The 23,482-nt window shown below is 37.6% G+C and overlaps 2 protein-coding genes across 3 annotated transcripts; one reads left to right on the forward strand and one right to left on the reverse strand.

Moving 5' to 3' along the window:
- Positions 1–3,160: 3,160 nt before the first annotated feature.
- cab39l1 (calcium binding protein 39, like 1) lies at positions 3,161–10,587 on the reverse strand. The gene is made up of 9 exons (XM_067518791.1): positions 10,268–10,587; positions 9,574–9,722; positions 9,307–9,471; positions 8,987–9,105; positions 6,956–7,124; positions 6,819–6,878; positions 6,670–6,735; positions 6,402–6,545; positions 3,161–6,213 (listed from the first exon to the last, which is right to left on the reverse strand). Exons 2-9 carry the CDS (start codon positions 9,688–9,690, stop codon positions 6,022–6,024), a joined length of 1,032 nt encoding a protein of 343 aa, XP_067374892.1. The 5' UTR covers positions 9,691–9,722; positions 10,268–10,587; the 3' UTR covers positions 3,161–6,021.
- A 3,484-nt stretch (positions 10,588–14,071) lies between these two features.
- Positions 14,072–21,517, forward strand: phf6 (PHD finger protein 6). 2 transcript variants are annotated; one of them, XM_067518536.1, is made up of 11 exons: positions 14,072–14,232; positions 16,674–16,835; positions 17,367–17,468; positions 18,434–18,567; positions 18,675–18,721; positions 19,046–19,206; positions 19,313–19,456; positions 19,562–19,666; positions 19,741–19,874; positions 20,445–20,574; positions 20,692–21,517. In XM_067518536.1, the coding sequence occupies exons 2-10, from the start codon at positions 16,704–16,706 to the stop codon at positions 20,572–20,574; spliced, it is 1,089 nt and encodes a 362-aa protein (XP_067374637.1). In that variant the 5' UTR covers positions 14,072–14,232; positions 16,674–16,703; the 3' UTR covers positions 20,692–21,517. The 2 variants fall into 2 exon arrangements, with proteins under 2 accessions (XP_067374637.1, XP_067374638.1); XM_067518537.1 differs by lacking the exon at positions 17,367–17,468.
- The last annotated feature ends 1,965 nt before the right edge of the window (positions 21,518–23,482 follow it).

The raw sequence follows: 23,482 nt of genomic DNA on the forward strand, positions 1-23,482 counted from the left end.
TTCATAAGTATTGAAAGCTATACAACGGTTTCCGAGTACCACATAATGCTGCCGTCCTTGAGACAATGAACAAGTGTGTGATCTCCGTGGGTTTTTTTACTAAACCTCCAACATGTTGGCTCCAACTAAGGAAAATGCAGAGAACTAGGGACATCACATTTTAGTGTTTTACAATGAAAGCATGAAGATACTTCATCCTCAAGACACGTATGTAATGTATGTTAAGAACAAGCCCTCCATCCAGAAGGGGCACCTAGGGCAGTAGATACTGAACTACTTTACTAGCTACACTAGATGCACCTTAGCTGGAGGACCATAAGAGGTGTGGGAAGATGGAGGGGAGTGGTGAGGCAGATTACTTCCTACAGAGGAGGGCCTTGCAGTCTTGACCACCTGAAACACACCAAAATAAAGTTGTTTGAGATAAATTAAGACAAATGTTGAAGCTGAAGCTACAACTTGTTATTGGAGAAAGAACACGTGCTGTGGAAGCTGCAGGATCGAGGTCGGTGATGGCGGTTAGCAAGATGTGGGAACAAAATTAAAGAAATCATTATCCACAACACAAGTAAAACTGCAATTTGAGCACTGTATAAACTTAAGGTTAATGTAGTTAATTACTTTCCACCACTGTCAGCTTACACCATACTTTAATCATGCAGACTAGGCAACACGTGAGTGGGGGATTGGGTCGGGGGGTGGAGGTTTGAACCTAAAGGCTCCATCTTTACCAATGTGAGAACAAATCGTTTAAAAGGTTTGGAAACTCGTTGTTCGTCTGCTGTCGTTTTTCCCACAGCGTTAAGAAAATACACTGAGGGTATGAAGAGGTTTTTGTCAGCGCTCGGACCCTGCGTGTGCAACTTGGCGCCAACAGAGTCAACTTCAAGTAATTAACAAGTTTCCTCGATAAATCGAGTTACTACGACTCCAGTAACGTTCAAATTAAAGTCAGGCGGTTCCTTTTTTTAAAGGTGGTATAAATGCATTAGAATTCACAAAAAAAGTTGGAGGTGTTCTCGTCTTCCTTTATCGAATCAGAGCCCCACTAAAGGCCAAACAAGCAAATCTTAACTTTTTTCGGATTGTTTTTCCTTTTCTAAAACAAATAGTATAAGGAGCGCATGCGCCCCTTTGTAACAGCGTAAACGGTGCACACAGCTTATCTTTGACTTGTGCCGAGTCTGTGCAGTTCAATCAATCCACTTTATTACAACCATTCATGCACAAAACTCCAATGTTGCAACGTACCTGTGCTCGCAGATGCTGTGTCCTCCGCAGCCGTCTTTGCACAAACACAAGTTTGGCTGTGCACGTATTTGTGAGCGCATCTTTTTGTGTTGTTTTCCCTTTGTGGGGGTGGGGATAAAAGCGCAGGCATTCTTTGCGGACGTCGTCCTTAAATCGTTTTTGCGAGCATTTCGCTCTTGCATTCAGGCTGCAGATTTAAAGATCTTTTTGTTTTTGTTCTTGACGACCTTAGCTGCGAACTCGGAAGTTGCAGACTCGACACAGCATAGTTTCATTCGCCCGTTTCGCTTCTTCATTCAATGCCGCGCTGGACGAAGTAACCCAGGAGGCTTGTGACCTGTAACCTCTGCAAACCCTGCCCCAACATTTTCTTCTGCACAACGCGCGTCCTTCCATCATCCCGCCACAAACAACGGCAACTACAACTTAATAGCATTGTTAGCGAAATCTAGCGAAAATAGCGAAATCTATCCATGCTGAGCGATGCAGTCTTCCCAAAGCATGGTGGCCCTCCCTGCACTGTGGGAACGGGTTGCAAAGTTGCATTGCTTGCCTTCTTCCTTGGTTGAACTTTAACCTACTTTCCCATACTGCTTTTTTTTTTTTTTTTTTGCTTCTATATGCCGGGATTGGTGGAGTGGAAGGAGAAGAAAACTGTAGCTTTCTATTTTGACCTTATTCTTTAACCCAGTATGCTTGATCACATGATGTGTGCCACTGAGAGAAGAAGAGGGTTATTTATGTTCAGTATCATTCTACATGTGTTTGCAGAATACAGAGAATTTACAGAAACCTTATCTGTGTGTGTCTGCACACACGCAAAAAAAAAAAACAGACCAGATGTGCCAAAGTCTTAAAAATGTTTTTAGGCCATGATAAGGTTTTAGGCTGTAGCACGTTGCCACAAATTTTAATTGACATCCACACAGACAATAGCCTGCCAGTCTATTGAACAGGCGTCATGTCGGATCCCTCCTGGTAGGAAGGAATGTGACCCAGTGTTTTGAACTAGGCTGACTATACTGGCCCACAGTCAGAGCTACAACTGGGAGGAGGGGTTATTCTAAGTGAAATTAATCTACACCAAAGATAAGTAAGTTATGCAAGATGTAAACACAGTGACTTTGTTCAGAATGTAGTTTTTCAGATGAAGTTACGTGTATAGACTAGTTATCCAAAGCAAATATCCTTCCTCTCACCGCATATGGTCATAACCATCTTTTCACTAACATGGTTGCATCTGAAATTCTCAACATTTTGCAGATAAACTACAGCTTTGATGCAGATAACTAAATTTCACTATAATTTTTTAATTTATTCTAAATTTTTCAAAACTATTAAATCTAGCAGCTAAAAATCTGAGTTTCCCAGAGGTCTCGGTCAGATCAACTAGTTTTTAGTCAAAAACACAATAGTATTGTACAGGTGAAGATTTATTATTTTGTTATACATTTTTTTCTTTAAATGCAAAAGTAACCTTACATGGTTATCAATATTCAGTTTTTCAAAGAAAAAAATATTAGCAATTCCTCTGAATATCAAATGTTTTTTTTTAATTTCATTGATAAATACCGTAAATAACAAATCAATTATGAAAACTATTGAGCACCAGAAGATCCAGAGGAGAAACAACATGTCTCTTTCTAAATTGCTATTGTACGTGAATAGAAATGTATCCTCAGAAACTGGGCTTCTAGTATAATCTGGCCCCTTAGTTCACAGCACAGTGATGGTTCAAACAGAAAAATCTTCATTTTTCATTCAGCTACATTTGAAATGTTTGTTCTAAAAGACTGAACACACTGTACTGTAGGTGGACCTGAGTGTATTACTGCCTTAGAAGAAGTGATCCATCACTTTCCAATCTGTAGTCTTGTGCACTTAAAATATTGACGCAACACAAAGTAAATAGCCATAAGGTTTTTATTTTCAATGCTTTCACACTTTTATCCTTTATAAAGTTATGTACACAAATTAGCTCCCTTGGTAAATAAAGAGAATATCAAGAGTTTCAAAAGACAGGAAAAATAAGGCAATAGAATAAAAAAGCACACATATTTTAACAGAGAACTTTAAATTGGGAAGTATATAGTATTGAACTTTAAGAATTGAGTTGGTGAATGTTGCCTGTAAATCATACACAGAGGTAAGGTTACAGAGACATGAAATGGTTTGTTTGTACTAGCAATACAAGATACCAGTTGTTGCAAATAGTTCCATCTGGTGGGACAGCTGTGTACAGCATGTCCTTTCCAAAGTGCACGTTTACTGAAGTTATATTTCAGTAAAGCTTTCATGCAAATGTATACATCAACAGTGTTGGACATCATCAAAAATGATAATGTGTTCTGTAACTTGTTTGTCTGCAAGGCTTTGAAAGGTATAAATATCTTAACACTCTATATTTTCATCCAAATGCCGGGCAACATGACAATGCACTTGGTGCAGGACAATTATGAATGTTTCACATTCATATCAGATTGCTGAAATTAGTCAATCATGTAACTGGTGTAGTGCACCAAAGGGCAATTAGTGAGCTAGTTAACCACAACTGAAAAATTACTGACTGTTCTCAACGGAGCTCTGTTGAAATTACATTTACACTCAATGGGTCACACTTTAAGCGAAATGAAGATAGCAATGAACCTACAGAAAAGATGCAGATCTGATAAATGAACGAGTAATTCGCTGAGGACTAAAAATGTACTTTTACCATTTTTATATTGATTTGGTTTAGAATCAAATGAAGAGGTCTGGTCTTTTTACATGATCATTACGATCCATTAAATGTCTTTAAATAAGGCAACAATTATTACAAGGCACCACAATGCAATTCATTATGAATTAACCTTTGTGTGGCACCAGTCAAGGAAATATTGACGTTTAAAAATCTAGTTTTCCACTGTGAAAACTAGGTTGCAGTCCCTGTTCAAGTTCAGACATAAAGATCAAGTTTAGGCATGCATACAAACCACTGCTGTCTATTTTAAAATTTCAAAACATCTTGTCTAGGCTGGAAAGAAAACAGAACACAGCATTTGCAAACTTAAATCCCATGAGGTATATACTGTACTAGAAGGCTGTGCGTCTAGAAAACACATGTTGAAATCCCTAATATGCCATTTTAGAGACAATGGCAGAATAAGGCAGTTCCTGTTCAGAAAATTAGTAACTAATTAGTTATGCGGGTGAGAAACTCTAACTTCAGTGCTTATCACCCAAAACAAACTCACTCTTGATTTAAAAAAAAAAAAAAAAGTGTTACCCTGACAATCTGGTGGTGATGGGTTAGGTGATAGGTTTTCTGATGCATCACAAGCATGTTACAGTGTACAGTTTTCAAATCTATTAGTACAATCACATTTGTGAAGAATCTCACAAAATACATATTTTAAATCCTTGTTAATAGGTTTCCACACCAGTTGTTTATGTGAGACTTAAGGTGTTAGTTCGACTGCATCATTTTCCTAAAACTTAACTTTCCATTCTGTGCATCGTTCTAGTTTAGTGCTGCATACGTTCAATGTATGTAAAAGAAAAGAAAATCACATGAAGAAAAAAAGGCAGCCCCTGAGGGAAGTTAGTATAAAGTGAAATGGGCATGTTTTAAATAGTACAACATGCTCTGATATAAATATAGTAGATCTGCAGTAACATACTTATGATGCATCGTTTTGAGCAACACATCTGCATAAACTGCAATTTTACCTCTTATGCAGTGCTTAAATGCTAACACAGAAATACCTACCATGGCAAACATCAGGTTAGAGCCTTTGGTGATTTGTTTCTTTGTTAATCATCGTTTTAAACCACATTTCAAAATGTTAAAGTTTTAAATTAATCACTAGTATCAGTGTGCTCAGCATGTCAGGGTGAAACTGAGTGCGATCAATGGGTATATCCTGGCTGTCCGTGTTAGCTGTGAATGGATGGCTGCCACCCTGCAGCATTATCTGATGTTTCTTTCTATTTCAGTCATGTAAGCCTCACTGGGCGCAACCTAAAAATCACAGCAAAATAAATTGATTCCTCTATGGTTTTGATTTTCCTCTTCCTGTGCCAGCTAATACATTGAGAATTACAGCACTGCAGGATCAATCCAGACCTCAGTAACCTCACAAATACAACCAAAGGCCTAAAACCAACACCAAAATTTACTGCGCTATCTTGGCCTGTGTGATCCACATTTTACTCTTTCAGTGCCATATATCTAAAGATCACTTAAGTCCTTGTACAATGGATATACAATAAGGTTAAAAACCAAACCTATGCAATTAGACTAAACAATGTTCAGACAGAAGAGTTACTGTATATTTTACTGTTTACCATAAGGATACATTAGAAAAAAAATATATTTACTTCTCCTCAGTTTTGCAACCTTAAAATACAGACAGGTTTCTAAACAGACACCCCTGAACCCTGTTGGTTGTGAATGGGGTGAAGTTTCTCTCATTCTGAAGTCTTTGCCATCAACAATGTATGTGGAAGGGTAATAGTTTAAGGTCCCACATCACAAGAACAGAGTAAATACATTGCATGTTCACTAAAGAAGAAGCTCTGGGGTATAAATAACAGTTCTTGGCCCACTCTGGTTTCTGGATGGAAAACCACCTCAACACTAAAAACAGAAGAGTGAAGGAAGCAATCTTTATTTCCTATATTTTTTAGTTAAGGGTAAATCTTAATGAATCATGCCTTTCAGACATAGCTGTCTGCAGCTCCACCACCACCATTAATATACCACCTGATGGAACAGTTGTCTCCACAGCTTTAAGCTTCGTCAGGTGCCGTCTGCCTCTTCAGGTCTCTGATCTGTTTAATCAGATAGTTCTTCTCATCACAGAACTGTTCATCCTCAGATCTGTCGGTCTGGAAATGGCTCAAAAATTCCACAAGTTTGGTCTGATTCTTCAGCAGTATATCCAGCACCGGCTGAGTCTTGTTGGGATTAGCGACAAATACCTTTGGAATGAGATATTTGAAAAGTTTAATCTTAATAGCAAATTGTTACACCTGTTCAGAATTCATGAATATTTTCACTATTTTAGGTCAGCAATATTAAGTTATTTTTTTGTGGAGGGGGGACATTTATCAGTACATTATTTTTAAAGCAAGCCATTGTATTGATGATGCATATTTTATGCGCACACCTTGAAGACATGGAATGCTTCAAACTGGATGTTTCGGCTGTTGTCTCTCAGCAAGTTCATCATCAGCTTCAAATTCTCCGCCCTACTAATGTACTTTGTCATGACAGTGAAGTTGTGTCTATCTAGGAGAAGTTCCCCCAGGAGCTGAAAAACAATACAAGATTAAGTAAATGAATGCAGAGTCAAGTAGGAGAGGATATCACTTACACTTGTCTCGGTAGCTCAAATAAGTTGGACAATAACTTATTCAGAGCCGTGCAGATTGTACCTTCAAAGACTGCCGTTTGGTGACATAGTTGTCAGAATGCAGGAGCTTCTCATATTCTGCAAACACCTGACAGACATTTTCAAAGTATATCAGACACAACTTGACAGTTCTTTCAATACAATGATCAAAATTCACACTTGAAAACTCACCCTGTCATAATTTTTCTCCAAGAAATCAGCACACATAATCTTGTGTCTTGTGAGGAGATCCTGAGAGAAAACAGCAGACATCAGCTAAGAACTGTCAGCATGAAGATGCTGCACTCAAAGGAAATGTAGCAGTGTACCTTGAATGAGGCGAAAGCGTCTGAAGCGATGTCAAATGTTGAGAGCTCAACATAATGGAAAAAGCAGAAGAACTCCTCAGAGAAGAGCACCGTCCGTGCTAAAGGCTCATGACGCAGACACTCCCTCAGCATCATTCCACAGTTGAGAGCAACTTCTGGACTTTCATATCTGTACATACACGTCATGTGAAAAAAGTTAGTACTCCCTCGTTTGATTTTATGTTTTTTGTGTATAATAATTATACATTAAAATGATGTCATTGTCACAGGTCTTAGTATATGGCAAACACAACCTCAAACAACACTATATAACTGTTTTCACCATGCTTTTATTAACCAAACAATTAAACCAAAAAAGAAAAAAAGTGGCCATTACCAAGTAGCCCTTAGCTGCTTCCACAGAATAGAAGAGGGAAAGTTGAGGCAAGGTGCACCTAACGATCAACCCCTGATTAATTGATAATCAGCAGGTGTGCAGGCCTCTATAAAAGCCAAAGTTTTGGTAGTTTGCTGGTCAGGAGTATTCAGCAGTGTGTTAAGACAATGCCCAGAGGGAAAGACATAAGCAAAGGTCTTGTAGGAGCAATATGCTGCAAATCAAACTGGAAAGGAGTTTAATACCTTTCCAAACAACTTGCAGCTCAATGTTCTACATTGAGAAAGATAATTCACAAGTGGAAAGGATTCAAGACAGTTCCAATTCTTGCCAATCTCTCGGGACATGACCTAACCAATGCCCTCACAGCATTTTAGAAGAAACAATTCATGCCCTGGACCTGAACAACTTGCAGTAATTAAGTTGACCATAAACTTCACATTATACCAGAATAGTGCAAAATGACTAATAAATAAAAGTATCAAATTTTGGAATGGCCTATTCAAAGCCCAGACCTAATTGGAATGCTGTGGCAGGACCTTAAGAGCACAACCAAATGGCCAAAAACCTTGATGAACTGAAACAATTTTGTAAAGAAAAATTGGACACAATTCCCCCACAACGATGTGAGAGATTGATAAAGTCAAACAGGAAACAATTACTTCAAGCTGTTGCTGCTATAGGTAGACTAACAAGCTACAGTATCATGAGTGGCCTTTAGTATTGTACGCATTTTTTCTTTTTCCACTTTATTTTTGTTAAATTATTAATGGCATGGTGTAAAATGGTATATGATGTTTGTCCAAGGTTGTTCATTTATACTAAGACCTGCTACAATCAGAGGATTTTCTTTTTTATACACACACACAAAAAAAGAACTTAAAAGAACAAAGAACTATCAGTTGAAGGAAAATCAACCCTAATTGAATACTGCACTGATAAATATTATATTTTTTGCTCTTATTTTTCATGGTGAGGTATTTCACCAACGTTTCAATATAACTAGCTAAAATTTACAAAACAGCTAGAAGAGGGTAATTAAAAGAATCGTCTGACACATTGACGTTAAATGTCAGGTTTTGACGTCAATCTCCGACAAACCAACTGAACAATTCTATTTACAGATGTGACTTTTATATAATAATATGAATTATAAAGTTCTAATACACAGCAAAAAAAATCTATGACTAAAGTGGCAACTTTCCAAAAGAGCATTCGATCAATTCACAAAAGCCTAAAAGACTTTGGTCATGGGTGCTCTTTGAGTAAGCAACATAACTCACTTTTGGAGCTGCAAAACCAACACTCCACTATCATCTTCATTTGTAAGGCACATTTGAATACAACGTGTTCATGCTCGTTTCTCTGGGAGTTGTTGAAACACATACTGGGTAATGTAGAAAGTCATGAGGCATGTTAAAAGGAAAGTGATTTTACCACAAAAAAAAAACCCTTACAGTAGTAACTGTTGCGTTTTTATTTTATTATAGTGTTATAAGTAGTAGCTTAAAACACTTTAAAAAGTTTTATGGTATTTATTAATTATATTTACATGTTTGGAAGCCTATAAGGCTTGAGAAACTAAATAAACAATGGAATCATATCTCATGAGACAATCAACTAGTGAGTTCCTGTAGCTAAAAAGTAGAACTTACCCTTTCAAAAGCATGAAGAGGATCTGTGGGTGTGTAGAGATGTACTCTACTGTGGGTGTGCGAGTGCCAATCTGACGTCTCACAATATTGCTGAACAAATGAACCACATCCTTCTTCCCCTGTTTTTTTTTTAAAAAAAAAACCATGGCAGATGAATGGCTTTCTGTGCTGATGATATGCAAAGATGGTTTTGCTTTGGGCAAAGATTATCTTCTCAGGCGTAAACATTGCCCTTGACCATTTCACGTCCGCACAAAATAGTGAATATTTTTTGGAATCACACAATGTCAGTACAGAAAGAGGCACGTTTTTTAACCTACCTCAAAATCAATCCTTTGCAAGTTTGCAATGAGAGCAATGAGGAGGTTGGTGTTGTACAACTCTTGTGCGAGTTGAGCTACTGCTTCAGTCTGAGGCTCCTTGTCCCCTGTTCCACAAAGTATCTCCTTAAGTGAGGCGAGATTTTTGGACACCTCTTCTGCAACCTTAATTGTAGAAAAACTGTTGTTGACTAATCTTGTACATGTGCATTAAAAGTAAGCCTATTTGAAAATATAAAACAGTCACAAGGGCACACCATTGCTCACTTTTTCAAACTTTTTGCTGTCTCCAGCATCCAGCTTTTCCATGTGTGCCACATTCTCTTTTAAACTCTTCACTATTTCAGCAGGACTCTTCTGAGACTTCCCAAAAGGAAAAGGCATGACTGAAGACCAAATACTCCAAGCCCAAATTTCTGATGAAATAAAACACAGTTTCAAACACTACCCTGTGAAAGTATTTCGACTTCCTGTAGCTCACCACATCAGGAAATGGCTGAAAAATCTTTCACCTGAAGAAAGTAAGGCTATGAGTATATCATTCTGACTGACCGAAAAACGAGTCAAAAAGAAAACTACTGAGTTCTACTTTTAAAGCCACTAACTCATACAGCTAGCTAGCATTTGATTGTTTGTAATGGCTTTTGCTCCGTAAGCTGTGTTTGCACTACATTTTGCATTTCTCTACATTACTATTAGCCCAGCAAAATAAAGTCGTCAGGTTTCTTTAACAAGGATGTCACGGAGAGCAACATTCAGAACTTTAAAATGTCAACGTTAAGTTACTGCTATGTTCATGAGTCAGGCTAGCGCTTGTGACCTACTTAGTTAATGTTATTTAGTTAGCCAGCTGTGTGTTAGCCTGAAATAAGAAAATTACCGAATACACAAACATGGCAAGCAACCATGAAAAAGACACAACACATTGCTAAAATGTTCAGTTCAGCTTGCCAAGACTCACCAAGTGAAGTCTAGTTTTGAGGCTGAAGGAGGCTCTGTGGCTAAAGGTTAGCTAGCAGGCTAGCAAACTGTCTCTACTTTCTTCTCCCCGCGTAGCGTTACTTCGAAATACCTGTAACGTTATCTAAGCCGTCTAAAGTGTAGTCGCAGCTACAAGTTGCTCACACTGACGACCTTCATAGCTGTAATGTTTCATCTAATTCTATCGCGACCGCCTATCTTGCTAGCTGCTTAGTTGGAAAGAGAGAGCTCCTGAGCTACGCCGTCTGACAACTTCATTTCCCTGTTCTCTTCTGATGAAACTCGGGTCTCTCCTCATCCCGGGGAAGCTGGGCGGGTATGTTTTGCTTTACAAAATGACTGTTACTAATTTTAGCCAATCACGTTAACTAAAGCGGAGCTGTGGAAACGCCTTTTCTACGATGGGTGCGCATGTTTCATGGTTCACATTTTCCTTATGGGTGGGTAAAATAACGATTGTACGGGAAGTGCTTTCCACCGGACTGCCCTGTAGATATAATCAATTGCAACTAAATTCTCGTGGAAAAAGCAAAGAAAGACATAATTCAATCATTTTCATGTTAAGTATATGAAATTACAGTATTATTAACAATTGTGCAATGTAAAGAGTGCTTAGACATTGTTAAAGATAGACAGAATAACCTACCTTTATATTTTAGCATTTATCTGGAGCCCTCTCAGTAATGATATCCTAATCTTTATTATGATTATTGTTTTTAATGCTATTATATTTTTTTCCGTACTTAATCCCTAACTACTTCGGCATAGATTCAGCTACAAACAAAATCAAAATGTTCAGCTTGTAAAGGATATTACTGCTTGTATAAGGCTATTTAATAGCATTTAAAATAATGACGGCATCAATTACATCACCAATTACATCACATAATGCCTGTAAAGTTTTGTCTTTGAAGTGTGTAGATCAACTGCTTTGAAGTCTGCCTGACAGTATATAAAGAAGCAATATTTCTTTAACTATTTCAGCAAAAGCAAAACTTTCAGCTATTTCAGCAAAAACAGTTCAGTTTTTTGCAGAAAGTCCTGCATACAGGTATGAATCAAGAAAGCTTTTTTAGAAACTCTATTCTACAGTGTTTCTAAAGAAGTGCAGGTGCTGAGTGCAGCGGGATTTGATATCTCTAGTGAAAACACCATGGAATATTGGAATATTGAAAGCTATATTTTGAGTGTGTAAATGTTTGACTACAAGTTGTGTTGTTTGAGGGAAAAATGTGTTTTTGTTGAGGGTTTTTATTGTTTTGTTATTATAAGAGCATTTTGCAAACAAAATGTGTAATTTTGGGCAGTGAGCTTCTGGTTCTGCCTGTGTTTTAAATATTTGGAAAATGTAACTTCAGAGTAGACACAAGTGTCCAAGCAAATGGGAAAACTGTAATATAAACTATGGCTTTTAATGACAATGATGAAATGCAGAAGCCTGCACTTTTTCTCTATGGCATATATCAATTTCCACAAAAACAAAGTTTCCCACCACTGCATGGTTCATCTGATGCACCTCTGAGCTGTTTTAGAGAAATGGTTGATCATTGTTAGATCAAAATCGCACATTATGGTTTATTAGTAACAGTCAAGACTGATCTTAGAGAAATTCATCAATTCAGGACATATAAGCAAAAAACATCTTAAAGAAATGTATAGAAATATATGTGACACATTACATTTGACTACATGTTCAATTATTTTGCATTTAAATTTGCCAGTGTAACAAATCCAGTGACGCCAGTCTATTGACTCTTCCAGAGTTATTCCAACATCATTAGGAGTAAGATCACCCCCCCTGCTGGTGAGAATATCTAGAGTTGGATTCACCAGTGTAAAATGGAATTTTATCGATACCATTTTATTCATTTTATCAAAGCCCTTTTGCATGACTTTAACACGTTTAACACAGTATAACCTAGACATGTGATGTGATTGTGTTGTATTTGAGATGTCCCAGCTCAGCTCTATGCATGCACACACCCACAATGTGCTATAAGAAAGGAAATTAATAGACTGATAAGGGGATCAATAAAAATTTATTTTTAAGTACCTTGGTGACTTTTAATACATTTTTTAGGACATGAATACATCTTCTCATTGTGGTTTTGACCAAGCTGCAACATTTATTAAATGGACTAAAGTAGAAAATTTTAAAATTGTAGTTGTTTTTTTTTAAAAAGTGTATTGGGAGTAAGTATAACAGTTAGAGAAAATACTGGTTGAGATAATTTTGATGTTTTGACACTGAAATTGTATTTTTATTTATTTTTTTGGTCCTTTCGGCTTATTCCTTCTGATGATTTGGCACAGTTTTTACGCTACATGCCCTTCCTGACACAACAATCCCCTAATTCTACCTGGCTTGGACCGGCACTGCACAGCTGGGGATGGGAATAGGCTGTTAGGGGTTCAGTGTCTTGCCCAGAGACAGTTCGACATATAGTCAGGACCGGGGATTGGACCACTGACCCTGTGGACAACTGCCTTACCAGCTTATTCTCTGTGGAATGGGACCATATGTTCACTTATCCAGTGTTAAAAGGAACTCTTTAAGTGTTGAATGAATACTGGTTAATGTACCGTGTACTGACCTCCGCAGTGAACTAATGTCTTGTTTTTGAAGGTATACATTTTGAGCTACATGACATAAGGAAGGTAGAATTGAAAGAAACAACAGAAAATTGTCGAAATCATGAATGAGACAAGGCATTTGCACTTTAAGCAAATAAATATGAAATTGCTTATATAATGTGCACATGTGACCAGATGATGAATACGTTGAACATCTAGTTTGGCAATTTTGAGACATTGCCGAATTGGGAAATGTTCCAAAACGAGAGAGAAAAACTCTAAAATACTTAAAATGTGGATTCATAAAATTTTGCAGCCATGCCAGCAGCTCCTTTACAACTTCTTGTATACCTCTAAAAATTAATTGATTCTAAATTCTTTAAAAAATGGTACTTCTTAGCAGCATCATTTATTTTCACTTGCATTGTTTTTGACAGGTAAACAAACGGAGGGACAAAGATTCTAGTAGTTTTATTTTCTTATTTTTATGTATACCCTAACTTTAAGTGATTTATACATTTATAATATAGATGTGTGTGTGTGTGTGTGTATAAATATATATGTACACATATATACACAGTACAGCAATGTCTAATGGTGCAGCTTGATAGGTAAACTTCATTAGGTTCCTATTGGTAATTCATTAGGTGTTAACCAGGTGGCTACCAAGTTTTCACGCATCACAGGAAATTGTGTGTGTAAGCTTCGCTTTAAAGTTTTCTCCTTGAATTTGAATTTTTGTTTGTCTTGTATGTCGCTTTGGATAAAAATGTCTGCCAAATGGTAAGATCTAAATGTACCCCACTAAAACACTTTCTTATAAAAGGAATATACTTTTTAATCATTTAAAAACATGGCTCCATCAAGATGAAGCTTATTATAGCTACTAGAGTGGTGCAAATTTCCCCTTGTTTAACCCTGAGTATTTGTCTTTGCATATAAAGACTTTATTTAACGCAGATCATGAGCTCAACACAAAAAATGCATCTTTTTGTGACAAGTAGACCTGTAATAAGCTGCAACCGCTTTCATATCTAGACGGTACAGGGCCCACCCGTGTGTCATATATCTGTAGTTAAAACATCGATACTTCAGAAGTGGTTATTCCCATGAAGTATCCTAATTTCACTTTCGTTTCCTGCGCATTCTGACGCGTTTTCACGTTTGAAACACTGCAGTAAACGTTCGTCCGCGAGACATTTAATTTGAAAGTCACACCCGGAAGTCATGTCGTCCAAGACGCGGCAGCTAGCTTGATGCTAGTGCGAAAAGCACACGATCCCTTCTGAAGGACGGAAAGAAACACAGTCGTTGACCGGAACACTTTTCTGTCTTTTTTACCGTCTCGGGGCGATACGATTACACTACCAGGTAAGATGTGAGCCGTGTATTAGCGGCTGGATGATAGCAGATGTAAAATATGGCCTATTGTCGTTTCAGGCCGTATTGCTGGCGTACAAGCGGAGCTGCTATCTTTTCACAGGGATACATCACGTATGGCGCTCTTTACTTCGAAACGGTTTGCAAAGACCCGCGCCTGTCATGATAATTTCCCACATTTAAAGGGAAATATTCGCAGTTTTTCAGGTTCTAGCAAAAACATGAAGTCGAAGTGTCATATTTTCCTACCGCCGACCTTAGTTTTCCTGCATGAAAAGGCCTTGGGAGAGATTTCGGGGCGTTGAGATGTTCTTAGTGAAAATTGTTTGCAGTTATAAGCTAGTTTAGTGGAGAAGGAGACACACACCCCCTTTAATTCAAAACTTTGGAGTTGAAATTTGGGGCACTTTTTATTTTTCACTTTTCTCGTCATTCATCGACCACAACTTCGCACTGTAGCTTAGGATTATGATTTGACAGCATTTCAGCGAAGAGCAGAGTTTGAAATGAGGCATATAGGGTGTTATTTACACGGGCAGTGTTGTATGTTTGCTGGCTCCGCTGCTGTGGCCGCCGCAGTGAAATCCTGGCCCTGCTATCATGGCTGTAGCGGCTCTATCAAGGCGTCGCAGCACACTGAATTGTGATTTTTTTTTTTTTTTTTTTTAAACACTCAGTTTTGTTCGCGGACTATCAAGGATTGAGTAGATATATTTAATCCTCATTAAATGCTTATGCGGACCCTGCAGCCCATTATGGACAACCTCTACCAGTATATCTGAATGACAGCACACATTTGGAGGTTTGATCTACTCTCGGTGTTGGCTTTGTGGCACGATTTATTTTAAGAAAATGTTTTTAATTACACACCATAAGGGTTTATTGAAATTCAGCTGAAAATAATCCAATAACAGTACTAATATTTCTTCCAGATTCTGTCATGTGTATGTTTTCCCTACTGATCACAACAGGCAAACATTCTAAGTTTTGCGTTTCAATAATATGATTTTGCAAAATGAATGGCACAGCTTCAAGTTTGGACAGATGAGATGTAGCTGAATACTGAGGCGGACTGGGTACACAAAATGTGGAAACATGTTGCATCATTGGTTAAAAAACCCTACTGACTGGAGGGGGGGGGTCTGTGGTTTAAGTGTTTGTGTGTAAGGTAAACTGTGCAGTATCAGGTCTAGTCATCCCTGTTCAGAATTCCGCTTAACCTGATTTCTCTTCCTTTTCTGTGTAATCACATTTTGGCCTGTGATGAAAGCTGCTAATTTTAAGTTGTGTTCCGCCATTTTTTTCTTCTATAACACGTACAACAGCATTTTTGACTGACTCCATCAAACCAAGTCAAAATTTCAGAAATGCACTGGTTGGCATTTTAGAGAATTTCCGATACACTTATACTATAGGCCAACAGAAACCACCTACAACACAGTGAACATAATCAACTATGATCAGAAGTTAAGAAACTGTAGCCCTGCAAAAAATGTGTGGGCCCCATGTGCGATCTATCAGAGGCTTGTAGGACAATGGGCTCTTAATTTGCAAAGTTTTTGGACTTACTTGGAAGTTGACTTGTGTCAAAGGTTAGTTTCCAGCTGTTTCTGGGAAGGACTTTCTGTGGCGCCTCTCCAAAAGGTTTAATCTATCATTTCACAACACACTCATAGTGGATAATAAAATTGATTTCCAGAAGTTTATTTTTACAGCTACTCTCTAGTAGCTAAATCAATGAGTGAGGGTGACTGTGGCGTAGGAAGGTAAAGCGGTCGTCCACCAATCTTGGAGTTGTTGGTTCGATCCTCCTGTCACAAGTGTCCTTGAGCAAAACACTGAACCCCAATTTAGTTGCTCTCTGTTAGCGTTGGCTGTATATCAGCTCCCCCATTGGTGTGTGATTGTTAGTGCGAATGAGAATAAGAAGCAGTGTAAAGCGCTTTGAGTACCAATAGGTAGAAAAGTGCTATATAAGTGCAGACCATTTACCATTTATGTTTCACAAACCACAATATGGGAAGTTTCTCAGATTTATAATTATTTTATCCCACATTAGTGACCACCTCAATACTCTGCTTATGTGTAATATTATAACCTGATATGTTGGAACATATTCTTCATAATATCCCATTTTATCTATACTGCCAAATGCATAATCAACATGCTGTGTGCATTCCAAAAGTCTTATGGCTTTCTTTCGAACCCGATACGAGTCATGACAATACAAGCAACTCTATCAATGTTTGTCAGATTTAATGATATTGTAAAGGAGCTAAAGGGGACTGGTTATTAGGTGATTGAGTGGATACTTGTTTTTCTGACTTCTTTATTTTTAAAAAGGTCTTCCAGCCTTAGTAATTCAGATATTTTTTGTGATATTCAATTTAACATATTTGTGTTGGATTTTATGTATTTATTTTTTTAATCAGAAACTTGGGAAAAGAAACAAGCCTTTGGTCATGTCAGGACAGAGGAAAGGAGCTGCAGCACGGCTGCCTAAATGTGCCTTTTGCAGGACCAACCGGGAGAAGGAATGCGGCCAGCTACTGGTGTCTGACAGCCAGAAGGTGGCAGCCCATCATAAGTGTATGGTGAGCGAAGCAATGCACTCAGATGAGTAGCCTGTGTTTCATCAAGCCAGATAATTACTTACAACCACTGTCACATATGCAGAAGCTAAGCCAAAAAAAGAAACAAAAATTTTTTTGCCCCCTTTTTTTGTGTGTATACGGTAATGCCTGCAAAATATAACCATTTGACAACGTACAAACGTACATCAGAAATAAGTGATTACTCTGTCATCAATTTTTTTTTAATGGCTCCAAAATGACTTTTGTCTGCTGAATAGTCCTGATCTCCAGGTAAGGACAGTGGACTACAGCCTCTGGCATACAATAAAAAAAATATATCCAACTTAAAAATGGCAAATCGTGTAGGATTTTGTTGTAAAAATATTACAGTTAAAGTACCTAATGATACTGTCAGATACCAGTAAAACGTTAAATTAATGGGAAAATAAGGTTCATAACGGTCTTCAGTTGATGTGGACTGTATCACAGTTAAACATGCCTCGAAAAGACTACAGAAGTCCTTTATTGTTGTTCTTCTGTTTGTGCCTTTAGCTTTTCTCTTCTGCACTGGTCACATCTCACTCAGACAGCGAAAACATTGGAGGATTTTCTATTGAGGATGTAAAGAAAGAGATCAAGAGGGGAAATAAATTGGTAGGTACCCACTGTACTTCTTAGTGTAGTGGTAATGACTACAGGATGATAGAGAATCTGCACCAACTGATGTGTTATCTCAAAAACTAAAGCTGAAGATACACGTTTGTATATATTGCTGAGTATCATTGTGTCTCCATAGTGGATCCTCAGGGTTTGGGTTCATACTCCCTTCTTTTGGATTCATTGTGTGTGTTCACTGATAGAGTGTAAGTTTCTTACTGAATAGAGTGTTTGTTTGATATTAGTTGGTATAATTACATCAGATCTCTTATGTTTAAGCAGAAAACACCAGTTTTTATCTTTCAGTAAAAGATGTAGAAGAATTGTGGTTTGTTCCTCATTTGCACAGTGCTGCAAAAGAGATGAGTCCTGATGCTGAAATATAATTTAATCCAGTGTAGTGTACGCTCTTTATAATGTACAATATTTGTATATTCAATACCTTCACTAAGCAGTTTGTTTACTTAACTTGATGGGCCAGTATGTATTTTTCTTTTTTTTCTTTAAACGGTCATTCACTTCCACTTAGATATTCATTTTTTTGTGAAATTAATATCAAGGAATGATTTTTTTTAACACCAACCACAAATAATTATTGATTAATGTAACATATTTTGCATAAATATTAAAATGTTTTCATTTGAATTTGTGATATTTAAAATTTTTCACTGCTTTTCTGTCTTTATTACAATCTATTGTGGTTCTAAGCTGTCTTTCCTGCTGAATTTAATTTGTTTTTCTCCTGCAGCAAACAAAATTTAAGCTATCAATTGATGACATTTGCATATGCCTGCTCCACATGATCTTTAGAGAGAAATTATTATTCATATCCACATTTAAAAAATCTATTTACAAAACTAATTTTGCTTTGCACTGCTAGTTGTCTGTTATAAAAAATGAACACTCATGAATTTAGCTTTTTTTTTCTCCTTACGATGTAATTCTTTGTCTTCTTGCTTCAGATGTGTTCGTCATGTCACCGGCCGGGTGCTACTATAGGCTGTGATGTGAAGACGTGCAGGAGGACGTATCACTACTATTGCGCGGTGAAGGATAAAGCCCAGATCAAAGAGAATCCCTCACAAGGGATTTACCTGTAAGTTTATGAGCTTTGGATTATTCTGAACATCCATCAGCAATAAACAAAGATATTTTTCATCCAGGTTACTTGACTTTTTTTCTCCCATTTTCTTCTAAATGTAGCATTTACTGTCGTAAACATCGGGATGCTTCTCAGGATGGCATTCAAGGTAGAGTAAACCTAAGCATCTGGTAGACTGCAAGGCTACATGGATGATTGGATTTGCAGATGGATGTCAGTTTTTGTTCTGTTACTTCACATAGAAACAATACTTAGGTTCTGCACTTTTCTACTGGATGTTTCTGTAATAGTCTCAATGTAATGATTAACTATTTCATTGTGAAATGTGTTACAATGATGCATTCTAAAAATACCACAAAGCATGCTCTTCTAGCAATCTGATTATCTGCTTTGTCATTGACAAGAAGCCTGATTCAAGTTCTTGATCTGATTCGTGTCAAAATGTAACATTTTTAGCATTTTTCTTTGCTAGATGAAGAGGGAGGTGTAGTAAATAATTCAGACTCATCGCCACCACAAAGTAGGGGCAGAGGAAAGCTTGAGAAGGGCAGAACTAAGATGGGATCCCGCAGCCAAACAGAAGACACTCGCTCAACATCCTCCCAGGCTGCAGAAGAGGAGAGTTCATCCCATGTAAGGCAGCAAACTTGTTTGTTCAAGTAGATCAAACAGATTGCATTTTCAGTCTCTTTGTCATGGTGGTCTTTGATTTTTCAGTGTGGTTGTGTGTGTGTCCCAGCGGGACAGGTCTCCTCTTAGAGCCAGTCCTGGAGATGGCGGCCAGCGCTGCGGTTTTTGCCATGCTGGTGATGAAGAAAACGAAACAAGAGGCATGCTTCACACTGATAACTCCAAAAAAGTAGCTGCACACTACAAGTGCATGGTAAGATTGACGTGTGTGGGAATATGTGTTTGGGCACGTTGCAAGAACGTACATACAAATCGGATAGATACACTTCAGTCGTTTTGTTTATCTCATCCCTTTCAGCTTTTCTCATCAGGAACAGTCCAGCTGACTACTACGTCACGGGCTGAGTTTGGAAACTTTGATGTAAAAACAGTCATCCAAGAAATCAAGAGGGGTAAAAGAATGGTAGGAAGATTTCATTTTTAAAGAAGATTGTTTGAAATGTTTACTCTCATGATTAATAATTAGTTGTCTTTCAGAAATGTACACTCTGCACTCAGCTGGGTGCTACCATTGGGTGTGAAATCAAAGCGTGTGTGAAGACCTACCACTATCACTGCGGCCTGCAGGACAAAGCCAAGTACATCGAAAACATGGCACGCGGCATCTACAAGTGAGCTCAACCTCTACAGAGAAATTGTTTTTTAGTTAAATGTAAATGCCACTTCCAAACCAGAATTTGATCAAATCAAATGTCCACATTTCTATATTGAGTAATTATTGTGGGGATCTTTTCTTTTTGTTGCCACACAATCATTGCAAATGGGTGTTTAGATTTTTATGGGTTCCCAAATAACCTCACAGTTATAGTAAAGTGTGCTGAATCAATAAGCTAATTAATACCATTAACATATTGTGTTTTTGTTAGTTTTTTTTGTATTTAAATAATTATATTTTGTTATATCATATTCTGCCGTTCAAAGAAGTTAGGATTTCTGTGAAAGTGTACTGCATTGCCTCGCCGCAGGTGTGTAATCATGCATGTGCTCAATGCAAACCAAATTGGGGGGGCTCTCTCAATTAAATTGTTGCTTACAAACTCCACAGGGTACCTTTTACAATGTACACATGAGAATTTTAAGGTGAAGACTAGTGAGAGCTCTGCAAAAAAAAACTAATAAAAGCATCTGTTGGTTTTCATCACCGTATTTTCTTACCCGTGTGTGTGTTTATTTTTTTTAAGACTATACTGTAAGAACCACAGTGGCAATGAGGAGAGGGATGAGGAAGATGAGGAACGAGAGAATCGCAGTAGAGAGAGGGCAGCAATCAACCACGGAGGAACACCATCAACACAAGTGAATGGCAACTAGGTACTGAAGTTACGAAACCACACATTTAATGTCACATATGTTGTGTTGGGTTTTTTTGCTATAGCAACAGTAGAACTCTAATTAAAGTGTCATGTCATTACTGTTCCTGTTCCACAGGTGGTCGTGTTGGTTGTGACATGGGGAGAAAACGGAAGAACTCAAAGATGAGGGAGAGATATTTTTTTATTCTAAATCTTAGCCTACTCTTGAAGTCGTGGTCTGCAAGCTCCCACAAGTCCTTTGCACGGTTTCTTCCAGTAAATGCACAGGATGTCCCAATGTGCACCAGATGTCTTTGTCATGAAACCCTGTTTTGAGTTGAGTGGATGAACTTTTCACAGACTGATGATACTCTGCAGAGCACAGAACGGCTGCGGGAATCAAGAAAAGCCATGGGAAATCTTTCCCGAGCGTCTGTTGTGAGCTCAGTTTCCAATACATGCATTATTGCCGTGAATAAGAGCTGGTGGACTCGTGTTTTGATTGTAGCTCTCTGCCCATGTCCCCACAGATTACGTGGCCCACACTGAAATAAATACATTCTTCCTTAGTTTCTAAAGGACTCACTTTTAAGAGGGGTCTGTTTGTTACTACTCTCTCTATGACTTTGTGCAGTTTGATTACCTTGTTTCTGTAATCATGTCTTAAAATACTCTTTTCATGTTAGCCTTTCTTTCTTGATATGTAATATTTTGCTACTGTATTATCATGAGTAATTTTGGATATTTGAATTTGAAACAGTCACGGTTTTGCCAGCATGCACTTGGATTCTCCCACTATTAAAGGTGGCTTTTTTTTTTCTTTTTTTTTTTTTAGCTGCTAAAGGGCAAAGTAGAGCTCTTTAGAGGAGTTGGCTGACTTTGTTTGGTGTACTGTTACTTGTATCTCTACAAATGTACCCATGAATGATTGGAAATAGAAAGTATTTTATTTTACAATTTTACAGACTGAACATAGTTTTAATTTGAAAATGTCCGACTGATAACAGGGTTGGATAAAGTTTAGAAAAGTTGCACTTACTGCCACAAAAGGTCACTGCAATATTACCTGTGCTATCCTTCACCCACAGATTTTAAGAACTGGTGCTCCCATTTAGAACATTATTTTTGTTTTACGTCTATTTTTTAAATATAAAGTCTTTTGCAGTTATTCCTAAAATATGGTAAATTCAAACCAAGACTGACATTTTACAGGTAATCAAATATGATTTTATTGGGTAGCAGTGATTTCATCTGTAATCCTGGAGATTTCACGATTTTCTTTTAAATTATTATTCTTCAAAACAATTTGCATATGGTTAAAAAAAACACCCATATACATAAAATATTTAAAAAACAAAATGCTGTCTAAATTCCACAATAATAGGTGTTTGTACAGCAGAAATGTTGACCTGCTCCAGCAATACCTATAACAGTGTCAGTAAGTGTTTGGGGCCTGGTGGAACAGGGGTAGAGGTTGTGTTGGGATGCAGAAGGCCATGGGTTTGAATCCCACCCCACCTGGTGGGCCCCTGCCCATGGGAGGGTTTTGGCAGTAAGGGCGTCCGGCGTAAAAACTCAAATCAACATGCTTGAATCACATTCAAGCCACAGTCAAGCCAAAAGCCGTGGGTCTAGTTAAAGTGTTTCATAAGACAAGACACTGATCTAGAATACACAAAAACCAGGAGGGTAGTATCCTTGAAGTTTACCAAACTTTAGCTTGACCCTGACCTCTAAGTTAAACAACCCTGAGTTGAAAAACTCTTGAGTTTTGGGTTAGAGAACCAAAGCTGATGAGGGTAATTCAATCAATAGAGTTGGGGTTAGTCTGAATGGAGTGTGCATGATGACTAAAGAACCAAAAACAGTTTAGCTAAGAAACTATGATTCACAAGGGCGAGGGGTAAATAATAAGGAGATGTAAATGCTAATGTGTTCAAATGGTGCAACTTTACCAATTTTCAACTTGCTTCCTATGGCTTTAGGGTGTAAATATAGAATAATGCTTTTAAAGGTCATATTGACTTCACTATTTTAAAATATGTATTTTCTTCTGGCTAAAAAAATACCTCCAGACATGACATCACCTGTAGGAGTTTTACATCAGCAGGAGGTCAGATAATAACTGGGGGGACTCTGGACAAGCAGGTTGACCACAATCACAACCTCCATAGTGTGAGCAAAGAGATGACATAATTTGAACTGAGGGTTCCTCCAAGTTCTGTCATCTGGAGGCATTTTTCAGACAAAAGAAGAGATATTTTAATATAGGGAAGTCAGAGAGAAGTTTAAAAGCATTCATGTATATTTACACCCTAAACTAAAGCCATGTGGAGCAAGTTGAAAATTGGCGAAGTTGCCCTTTAACAACCCAGCTGCAGAAGTGAAAAACTGAGAAGTAAGTTGATAGGACTGAAACATTTTATGCATTATGGTCGGTTCATTATTTAGCAGAGATTTACTTAATGCTGAAATCATATTGTTTCTTACAATAATTTATTACATTTATTTGTTGCTGGAAGATTAAACCAAACACAAGTGTTTTGGTTATAGACCCTTTGTAACCCTATATTCTGACTAATACTGATTTTGGTAATTTAAAGTGAATAACCATTAAGACTAAAAAGTAAAAATCTAGATATTTAAAAAGTTGTTTAACAATGTTTATTGGTTATTAAACTCGAACAGATTAACTTCAATGTTGTTAAAAGAATTCAAAGGCAAGAATTGGCAGCTAAGCAACTAGCTAGGACATGAAAACTTGGCACTCGGGTAAATTTGAATATTCAAATAGCTCAGTGACAGTGGCAGATGAAAGACAACAAGGCACTGGTTGAATAAAGGAACATAGGTTAAACAATGACTGTTCATAAAAAGTACAATATGAAAAATATACAGGTTTACATATTAAAATAAGCCTGCAGCTT

Source organism: Channa argus, chromosome 10, assembly GCF_033026475.1.
Source record: "Channa argus isolate prfri chromosome 10, Channa argus male v1.0, whole genome shotgun sequence".
Classification (NCBI taxonomy): domain Eukaryota; kingdom Metazoa; phylum Chordata; class Actinopteri; order Anabantiformes; family Channidae; genus Channa; species Channa argus.